The 11,074-nt window shown below is 39.0% G+C and overlaps 3 protein-coding genes across 3 annotated transcripts; all 3 read right to left on the reverse strand.

The window, feature by feature from the left end:
- Window positions 1–204: 204 nt before the first annotated feature.
- Window positions 205–1,981, reverse strand: LOC112175474 (polyketide synthase 1). Its single transcript, XM_024313155.1, has 2 exons — window positions 1,683–1,981; window positions 205–1,481 (listed from the first exon to the last, which is right to left on the reverse strand). The coding sequence occupies exons 1-2, from the start codon at window positions 1,858–1,860 to the stop codon at window positions 490–492; spliced, it is 1,170 nt and encodes a 389-aa protein (XP_024168923.1). The 5' UTR covers window positions 1,861–1,981; the 3' UTR covers window positions 205–489.
- A 3,901-nt stretch (window positions 1,982–5,882) lies between these two features.
- Window positions 5,883–6,674, reverse strand: LOC121052753 (secreted RxLR effector protein 161-like). Its single transcript, XM_040518591.1, has one exon. The coding sequence runs from the start codon at window positions 6,672–6,674 to the stop codon at window positions 5,883–5,885; it is 792 nt and encodes a 263-aa protein (XP_040374525.1).
- A 2,742-nt stretch (window positions 6,675–9,416) lies between these two features.
- Window positions 9,417–9,944, reverse strand: LOC112198677. The gene has a single exon (XM_024339810.1). It carries the CDS (start codon window positions 9,942–9,944, stop codon window positions 9,417–9,419), a length of 528 nt encoding a protein of 175 aa, XP_024195578.1.
- Window positions 9,945–11,074: the final 1,130 nt, after the last annotated feature.

Here is an 11,074-nt window from a genome sequence, read left to right on the forward strand (position 1 = left end):
GTTCTTTTGCTTATTGAAACTTTCGTTTAATTGATGCAGGATCAACTGAAACATTCCCAAACGTAGCTCATATATGGGTTCAAGTTTAAAGATGTTATTGTCATTGAACATATTGCCCGGGATAATCTTTCAGCTAGTGGGAGATATCTTCCCTGCTCTCAATCTTCCGGGAAAGTAAGCTTCTAACTAAATTATTGCAGGAAGTTTTAATCATATGAAATATGTGGAATAATATTATTCATCATTACATATATTGCTACATGGGACAAGCCCTTTTGTTTTCTTCATCAATCTAGTAATTAGCAATATGAAAGTAGACACAGTGATGGCATCTAAGTTTACCCTCAGAATGCCCAAATGAAATTCACTGGTAAAATAAATCCAAAAAAGGAAAACCAGCCAGGAAAGTAGAGTAGAAACTGGAAACAATACATATAAAGGAACAAATCCAGGAGCAGATTAGCCAAGTGAAGCCAGATGCCTTGGAGTTTAAGCAGCCACACTGTGAAGCACAACAGTCTCGACGGTGAGCCCAGGCCCAAACCCAAATAGAACACCCCACTCCAAGCCCTCTCCGGTGGTCTTGTGCCCATTAGCTGCAGACTTCCTCCTCACCTCGTCCAAAATAAACAACACACAAGCACTAGACATGTTGCCGTACTCGGATAGTATATGCCTTGTGGCTTCTAGCTTTTCGGGCTTCAGGCCCAATTTAGCCTCTACTTGGTCCAAAATTGCAGGGCCACCCGGGTGTGCAATCCAGAAAAGTGAGTTCCAGTCCGTGATGTTCAAAGGTTTGAAGGCCTCATTGAGGCTCTTCTCGATGTTCTTCGAAATCAGCCCAGGAACATCTTTGAGGAGGTGAAATGTGAGCCCAACTTCACGAAGATGCCCGTCAATGGCTCCGTCACTATCAGGGAGGATAGTTTGAGCTGCCGAGACCAACTCGAACAAAGGCTTCTCAACCTCAGGCAATGGGTCGGCCCCAACAATAATGGCCGCAGCACCATCACCGAACAAGGCTTGGCCCACAAGACTATCGAGATGAGTGTCGCTAGGCCCACGGAATGTAACTGCAGTGATCTCTGAGCAAACAACAAGAACACGTGCACCCTTGTTGTTCTCGGCCAAGTCCTTAGCCAACCGGAGCACCGTGCCTCCGGCGAAACACCCTTGCTGGTACATCATGAGACGCTTGACGGACGGGCGGAGGCCCAAGAGCTTAGTGAGCTGGTAATCGGCCCCAGGCATGTCGACACCACTAGTGGTACAAAAGACCAAGTGGGTGATTTTGGACTTGGGTTGACCCCATTCTTTAATGGCCTTAGTGGCAGCCTCTTTTCCAAGCTTTGGAATTTCAACAACCACCATGTCTTGTCTTGCATCAAGTGAAGGAGCCATGTACTCACACATACTAGGATTCTCTTTGAGAATTTCTTCAGTCAAATACATGTAACGCTTCTTGATCATAGATTTGTCACCTGAAAGTGCAACATCACAGTTAGCCACATGCATTATATCTTCCATCACGTATACTATAATCATTCCATTCCGTACAATTAATTCATGCATAAAGGATTAAGGAGTAAGCTATTCCAACACAAGTGCACATGTTATGAAGTGAGGACAAATAAATGGAGAATAAAGAAATCATCGATCAGTGGCTAGGTGCTATTACTTACACATGCGCTGGAATTTCTCCTTGAGCTCAGCCTTGTGCTCGCTGTTGGTGATACGAAAATAGTAGTCGGGGTATGTGCTCTGGTCAATACAGTTGGGAGGAGTGGCTGTCCCGATGGCCAAGACGGTGGCTGGACCTTCAGCACGTTGAGCCTTGCGGACTTCCTCGACGGTCACCATTGTGATATCTCGAAGAAGTGTCGAGAAAAGATCAAAATGGGGAGGCTAGGAGGAACAAGGATGGATTGAACTGTTTGTGTTGTGTTGCAGTAGCAAGGCAAAAAATGTTAGAATATAATGGTATGAGAAATGGAATTGTATTTATATATGAAAAAAAGAGAGGATTGATGGGTAGCTGGGGGATCACGTGCCTGCTTAATTGCCTTGTTGGAAACCACCACCGAATGGCACGTGTATGGTGTTTTTGTGTGATCAAAATCCACATGATATGGAATGTATCCGTTCTCTCGTCTTACCTACCACACAAAAGGGCATGGAAAATTCAACAGTCGTCTTTATTTTTAATTCAAATTTTGATTTGACATATGAATTAATTTTGATAGAGCAACAGTACCATGCGGATCATAACCAATAAAATTGAGATTTCGCCTATATCAAAAATATATGTGATTAAAATATTTCTGTGTGAGTTTTATTCAATATTCATCTAGGAATACGGTCATATTTTAATATTACATTGTTTTTACTCATTTGAGTGAGTTTCAATGACTTCATTGTCATTAATAACAGTGCCGCTTCTACTTGACCTAAAAAAATAACTAAAGTAAAAATAATTTTAGTTTTGGATAAAAATACCCAAAAATCAAAAGATATCAACAAATCGATTATTATTAGTTTAATTTCGGGGTCGTAGCTAGACAGAGTGACATAGCTTATTAGCTTATAGTATAGTATATAGATGGGCAGATGGCTAATTAAGGCTTAGTTTGGGATTGCTGTGCTATGAGAGGAAACACTTCCGAACTTGCTGTGAGAAGAAGCAACTGAGTGTTTGATAAACTGTTTTTAAAAGTGCTGTGAGAACAAAAAGCAATTTCTAAGTGTTTGATAAGTTGCAAGACAAAAGTGCTTTGGCTGGGTATAATTACCAAAATGGTCATACATGTTAATACACTAAGCACATTACTCATCTCATCATCTCCTTTTTGTACTGTACTATTAAAATCAAACCAAGCAACAACCTTGTTAATTAACTCAAGGGCTTGTGAGACATTCTTCCCATGAACTCTGCAATTTATATTTTTCCATAAAAACCTAGCAATCACTGCAAACCATTCTAGCTCCCAATCTTTAGCAACAGTTGCAACATGATTAAAAAGCTCCATGAAATTTCATTATTTCCAGACTTTGCAGACATCCACCAAGAAATATTTTTCCACACATTAGCAGCTACTTTACAGTCCCACAAACAATGAATAGCAATCTCTTCCTTGAAACCACAACTCCCACAACTTGCACTAGACCCAATCTTTCGATAGAACAAGACATGTGAGCCCCGGAAAATTTATCGAGCTTAATTGAGATAATTTGATAATTATTTATTTACGATCTCGAAAATTATTAATGGTGCTCGGAAATATTTTTCACTGGGAGAAATTCTTGATTTAAGGGTTTGAGAATAACGTACACGACACAACGAGTCCGTGAGAATTTTCGGAGAATTTTTCGGATACCGAGCTAATTTTTACGAATTTTGGAAGTTTTGGGGATTAAAGAAATTATTAAAGGAAAATAGAAAATCAGGAGGAGTGATCTAAGCCGTTCACTTTCTCCACCAACTGATCTTGGCCGTTAGATGTTGTTTAAAAGGGGATGGACCAGATCAGATAAATCTAGAAGGCTCGGGAAGGGATCAGAGCCTCTGACCTACAACGCGACCCGACGACCCGAAAACGAGATCCAACGGGAACTCCTATGTCCGGCCATATCCTGGCTGCGCACCACCGACGTTCGACTCCTATTCTCAGTGCTGACACGTCTATGGTGATGGATCGTCCATGCAAGGACCTGAGAGAGATTCGAATCTTGGAAGATTGAAGCTTTTCCGGCGACTCCGGTCACCGTTGTCGATGCTTGAGATATAGAAATTGATCTTCTCTTCACGCTCTACACGATAGTACACCTAATTTTTGATTTCGCATGAGTTATGATCGAATGATATTTTTGGTTGTTTTGGGTGCCGACGGAGCTCACTGTGCACAACAGTTTTCTGGGCTTTGTGGTTTGATTTCGACGTTGATGATCATCCTAGAACAAGAAACCGGGCTTGGTAGCGCTCAATTTCAGAATCTATGTAGTGGAGTGCAAACCCGTGTGGAATTGGAGGGTAGCAGGGTGTTGGCTTCGAAGTTGGAAAACATCCTGTTCAATGATCGTGTTCAAAGCTACACACAGTAGCAATAATCGTTATTAACACAAGTAAAGGTAAATTTCATTCTCATACTCCATGTGTATTGAGACTGTTTTGCTCGGTGCAGAAATGGAATGGGTTGTGGATGTATGCTTATTGTTGGCTCTGTTGTATTTTAATCGATTAGAAAAGGACGAGGATAAAATAGGTAGTTGGCTTAACTTCGTTAAATCTTTCATGTTTTCAGCCGCATTCCTCAAAAGCCATTTTTAGAAGCTACTAAAAGTTGCTTCTGATTTCCTGCTGCCCAGAGAAGCACTTCCGCCCAAAAGCAACAATTTTGAAGTTTACCAAACAACCTCACTTTCCTCCAGAAGAGCTTTTGGACCAAAAGAAGGTTCCAAAAGCAATCCCAAACTAAGCCTAAGCAAGCGAATGTCAGCGCAACGATTGATTGTCGTCTCTAGAGGATCATTATCCCGTGTTTTCTTTATTCGTGGGACATGGGGAAGCCTTATAGATTTATTGGTTTTGAATAGTTTTTACCCACCATACCTGGGTCGCTATATTTTATTGCTAGCTAGCCTATTAGTACTTCTCCCTACTTACTATGTGTTTGTGGGTGAGTAAGAGCAGAGCATGGGATGCTCCAGAGTGTGGGACACTCCGACCCGAGCTTGGGAGGCTCCCTTCTTTCGTATGGTGAAATTTCTTCCCCATATTTTATCGCTACTTGACTAGCGGGGCTAGTCCGATTTCTTTTAACCAGCGGGGCTGGTATGTTTTTCATGAGTTTTTGAATTTAAAGAAATACGTTTTATAAACGTTGCATGCATCGAGTTTTTTTTTATTAAATCTAAATCTGTGGGAAAGTATAAACTTTTATTCCGTTATGCTTATTTATTTTGTCCACTCACGCTAACGTTTTTATGTACTTTCCCCTGGGCCCTTTGGTTTCAATTGCCCAGATCGCAGCGTTGCTGACCGGCTTAGGAGTGGAGGCTACCACCACCTTTGCCATCTATCCTCAGTAGGTTATTTATTAACCTACCATATGTATTATATTTCGAGTGTGTTCTATAGATTGCTCTGATTACCTTAAAAGGTTGGATTTATACATTTGTATAATTATGGGTGTTTGGGAGTTGTATAATATTGGAGGAAGTTGAAAGATTTGATTTGCTGGGTTGTAATTTATATAAGTGGATATGTTTGTGTAGTACGGTGTTTATATTTGGATATTTGCGGATTGTTGCTAGGAAGCAGGGTGGCTTCAAGCATTGAAATTTATATTACTTAGAAGTGTTTTCAGCAGGTTTAGGGTTGTCCACTTTTAGGGGAAGTTCTGTCGAATTTTCCTGAAAAGTGGGCCCCGCAGGTCCATCTTGGAGTTAGGAGGGTAATTCCGAGGTGGGTCCTGACACATAAGCTCCTGCATTCCACATATGCTATTAAAAACATAATGATGCAGTATATGAACATTGTGTATTACCAGAAGATCATATACCTAAATGGTCCAACTGAATGTGTCAAAATGAAACTCAAGCAAAACTGAAAACACTGATGGTCTTAATGTTGAAGGAACATGTTCACTGAAGTTTCAAGACCATCTGCAGTAACACAAAATGAAAGTTACAGAAAATTCTATTAAAGCTGCAGTAACACAAACTAAATGAAATACCTCGAGAATTTTATTAATAATCAAAAATTCAATAATACATAATGTTGTGATGATGGATAAACTGAAAATCACAACTACCAAAATTTTACCAGAACTCAGAAAATACAAAACTCATAAAATTTACTCTTACTAAATAGGCTCCCACTGAACTCAAGAACTTAAACTAGGTAAAACACCAATATTCTCAATATGCTTCTTGAAGGCAGCAACTGACAATGCCTTAGTGAAGGGATCTGCAAGCTGAGAGTCTGTAATTATACTCAATACTGAAATTTCACCATGCTTGACTCTCTCTCTCACACTGTAATACTTGAGGTCAATATGCTTTGAGTTATTTGACCTTTTACTGTTTTTACTGAAGAACATAGCTGCCTCATTGTCACAATGAATTACAAGAGCATAAGAAACTATTTGACTTAAAATCCTAGTTTGTATCAAAAAAATTCTAATCCAAAGCTCTTCACACATTCCTTCATACACTGCAATAAACTCTGCTTGCATTGTAGATGTTGTCACTAAGGTTTGTTTCATAGTTTTCCAAGCAACAGCCCCTCCTACAAGCATGAAAACATATCCACAAGTCGATTTCTTAGAATCAGGATAATTCCCTGCAAAGTCTGAGTCTGTGTATCCTACAAGCTTCAATTTTTCGACTTGTGTATACACAAACATGTGGTTCTTAATCCTCTGCACGTACCTGAGTACTTTCTTTCCAGCTACCCAATGTTCATGACCTGGATTAGACTGAAACCTGGAAAGAATGCCAACTATAAAAGATAAATAAGGCCTAGTGCAGACTTGAGCATACATAAGGCTTCCAACAAGCCTTGCATATGGCTTGGACTCCATATCCACCTTTTCTACTTCATTCTTTGGACTTTGTTTCTTAGTAAGCTTTTCTCCCTTAGACATTGGAACCTCCCCTGATGCACAAGTTTCCATGCCAAATCTTTTCAGAATTTTGGCAATATAGTTTTGCTAGGATAAACCTAGCAAACCTTGTGCCCTATCTCTTATAATTTCTATTCCTAGTACATATGATGCCTCACCTAAATCCTTCATGTCAAAATTCTTTGACAAAAAAGCTTTGGTTTCTTTAAGTAGCTTTAAGTTGCTACTGGCCAACAAAATGTCATCAACATAAAGTACTAGAAAAATGAATTGGTTTCCAGATGTTTTGAGATAAACACATTTATCCACTAAATTTTCAGTGAATCCAAAAGAAGAAATCACAGAGTCAAACTTTTTATACCACTGTCTAGAGGCCTGTTTTAAACCATAAATGGATTTTCTTAACTTGCAAACTAAGTCTTCTGTTCCTGGTTCTATAAACCCTTCAGGCTGCTTCATGTAAATAACCTCATCGAGTTCTCCATTCAAGAAAGCTGTCTTGACATCCATCTGGTGTAGCTCCATGTCAAATTGAGCTACAAGTGCCATAATAATTCTAAAAGAGTCTTTGGTTGAAACTGGGGAAAAGGTTTCAATAAAATCAACACCCTCCTTCTGTGTGAAACCCTTGGCAACTAGCCTAGCTTTATATCTCTCAATATTCCCGTTTGCATCTCTCTTGATTTTAAACACCCACTTGTAACCTATAGCCTTTTGTTTGGGGTCAGGTTTCACTAAATCCCAAACTGCATTTTTGTTCATGGAGTTAATCTCAGCTTCCATAGCTTGTTTCCAATCATCTAACTGACTACTTTCAATAGCTTGATTGAAATTGACTGGTTCATTGTCATCTGAAAGATCAATTTCAACTTCATGTTCTTGCAGATAAACAATGTAGTCAAAATCTTCTCCCCCCCCCCCCCCATAAGTTGGTTTCCTTGCTATATTGAACCTTCTTAATTGGGGATTTACATTTTGGTGTTGTTCTGCAGGCTGATCTTGAGGTTCTACAGGCTGTGGTTGATCAGGTAAGGGTTCAGGATTAGCTTGATCATCTGCAAAATGCATTTCTTGTTCAACAAGTTGATCTTGTGCATTTTGAGTTTCTGTAATACTAATAGCTACTTGTGTATCATGAACTATAGGCAATATATTTTCAGAATGCTCATTATCCACAATTTCTTCAAATTCTGAAGATCTTTGTATTGTGAATTTTCTCGTCCAAGAATTTTACTTGATGTGTTTCAAAAATTCTTGGTGAGTGTTGAGCTGCATAAAGCCTGTAACCCTTAGATTTTTCAGGGTAGCCTATAAAATAGCAGCTTATTGTTTTAGGATCAAGCTTGTTAATGTTTGGATCGTAAATTCTAGCTTCTACAGGGCATCCCCATACATGACAATGATGAAGACTAGGCTTTCTGCCACACCATAACTCAAAAGCAGTTTTCTCTATAGCTTTACTAGGTGTTCTATTGCAAACATAGTTTGCAGTCCTTAAAGCTTCACCCCATAAAAACCTAGGTAGGCCTGTTGTGCACATCATGCTCCTGACCATATTCAAAAGTGTCCTATTCTTTCTCTCAGCCGCACCATTTTGCTGAGGATTATATGGTGTGGTATATTGAGCCTTAATGCCTTATTCTTGCAGAAACAAGGCAAAGGGACCCTTTTGTTGTCCACTCTGTGTGTATTTTCTATAAAATTCACCACCTCTATTTGACCTAACAGTTTTCATTTTTTTTTCTAGTTGTTTTTCTACTTCAACCTTAAATATTTGAAAGGCTTTAAGTGCTTGAGATTTTTCTGAAAGTAGATAAACATAATAATATCTAGAAAAGTCATCGATGAAGGTTATCAAATACAAATTTCCATAGATTGTTTGAGTTCTAAATGGACCACAAATGTCAGTATGTATGAGCTCTAAAAGTGCTTGGCTTCTGTATGCAGTCTTTTTCCTTAAGTTAGTTATCTTTCCCTTAAAACATTCAACACAATCTTCTAAACCAGAAAAGTCAAGTTCATTCAAGATATTGTTTTTAACCAAAATTTTCAATCTCTCTTTTGATATATGGCCAAGTCTTCTGTGCCACAAAAATGCAGACTTTTCATTGCATTTAGTTCTTTTAACACCAGTTAAAGTGTTGCTCGATGTGCTATTATTTTCAACAAGAGAAATTTCTTGTTGACTGTGTGAACAATTTAACTGTAGGTAATCATTCAATATAACACCAAAACTAATTTGAACTGAATATTTAGAAATAATAATTCCATTATTGTCAATAAGAAGTCTGCATCTAGATTTAGCCAAAAGAGAAACTGAAACTAAATTCCTTCTCATGGAAGGTACATAATAAACATTATCCAAAACTAACAACTTTCCTAAACCAAGATCTAATTTTCAGGTTCCAATAGCTTTGACTGCCACTCTCATGCCATTGCCTACACACAGGTTCACTTCATCACATCTTGGGACTCTCTTCCTTATGAATCCCTGCAAGGAATTAGTAATATGTAAGGGACTTCCTGAATCAATCCACCAAGTTTTTGGTTCAACATTAACTAAATTAATTTCTAAAGAAAACAGTGAGTTAGAAAAATTACCCTTGTTGATCAACCAATTCTTAAAGCATGTGGAGTCTTTCTTCATGTGCCCCACTTTCTTACAGAAATAGCACTTAAATTTGAATGGTTTATTTGCTTTGGCTGCTCCTGAGGTAGACCCTTTGGTGATAGTTTTGGTAGGCTTGAGCTTAGACTGGTTCTAGTATTTCTTCTTAGGCTTGTCAACAAGGTTCACTGAGGTGCTTGGCTCTTTTCCTTCCTAATCCTATCTTCCTCATCTACACAGATGGCAATCAGCTCCTTGAGGCTCCATTTTTCCTTTTGAGCATTGTAGCCAGTCCTAAGTTGGCTAAAACTATTAGGCAAGGAATGCAGTGCAGCATGCACTACATGATCATCAGTGACCCCCATGTTGAGGTCCCTAAGCTGAGCATTAATCTCAATGAGCTTCATGATATGCTCTCTCACTTTCCCTGTGCCAGTGTACTTAAGCTTGTTAAATTCCTTTACCAATCTAGCAGCCTCAGCCTTATCACTCTCTCTATACATATCATGTATGGCATACAAGTAATCCATGGCTAGATCAGGTTCTTGTATGCTATCTCTAACTGTGTCTGACATGGTAGTCCTAATAACATTGTTTGCCATCTTATTTGCCTTATACCACTCTTTAAAATACTTCTTCTCTTCATCAGTGCTTTCACTAGTAAGCAACTCAGGTTCATCCTTGGTTAAGCAAAGGTCCATGTTCTGGTTCATGGCTAGGTAAAAGTCTACTTGATTTCTCCACTTCTTGTAATTATATCCAGTTAAGAGCTAAATGGTGTTCAAAGTTACAGTAGGGATTCCTAAAGAGCAAAAAACAAAAGAAAGTTTTGTGAGTTTTCAATCTGTAGGGTTCTTGAAATCTTAAGTTTATGTTTTCGTAACTTCAAGCAACATCCAAACCAAACAATGCAAACAGAAAAAAAAAAAAAAAAACACAAGCAATGTCACATATTAACAGCCCTTTAACCAAAATTAATATCATGCAACACTTTTGAGCAGAAGACACAATATTCTGAAGGTTCCAAATCAACATGCCACATTTATTTAATTCAAGTTATGCAAAGAACACAAATCACATCTTTAGACAGAAATTTGAATTCTAAGTATCCATATTTGAATAGAATAAATATGCATATCTATCTGCATTATAAAATCATACTGTACTACTTCTTTGGAAGCAAAATTATATGCATAACTTTAAAACACAAGATACAATTTTTCTGGTTTGTTAACTTAAGGTTGTCTGCAAGAATTAGTGAAGAATGTTTTGTGCATGTTAATGTCTAAAAGTCTAGCGGTAGCTGGACTTTAGTTAACGCTGATCCGGCGGGCGGATCGATACTTCTGTTGTTAGTGGTTCCCGTTACCTGTCAAGTAAAATACAATGGGCGTCAGAGGGAGACCGCGCTGGGCGGTCTTCAACTCTCCGATGCCTAAGTTAGTCAATGTATTTATGTTGACAAAGTAACAGTAGGTAAGTATTGAATGCGTAATAAATTAGGAGAGAGGAGAGGACCTTTTATAGGTGAGGAAGAGGATGATCTTCTCCTTGTTTTCGATGTGGGACTGATGTGCTTCAGTTCCCAGTTTCAGTAGCTTCTGATGCTAACTTGACACGGCGCGTGGCGGCGCGTCGGCGGTGTTTTGGGGTTGATCCGGGGCTCAGGCGGTAACCCGGCTAGCTGTCTTTACGCCAGTCACTAATATGGTGGGCGTTGGTACCCCTGGCGGTACAATGAGCGTGGCTCATTATAGCTAATTATGCTTGCAAATGCACATGTATGTACAAGTCCCCAAATCCCCAGTCAAGGAGGGCAATCTTGGTTGGGGAGTTGATCGGC

Source organism: Rosa chinensis, chromosome 1, assembly GCF_002994745.2.
Source record: "Rosa chinensis cultivar Old Blush chromosome 1, RchiOBHm-V2, whole genome shotgun sequence".
Lineage (NCBI taxonomy): Eukaryota > Viridiplantae > Streptophyta > Magnoliopsida > Rosales > Rosaceae > Rosa > Rosa chinensis.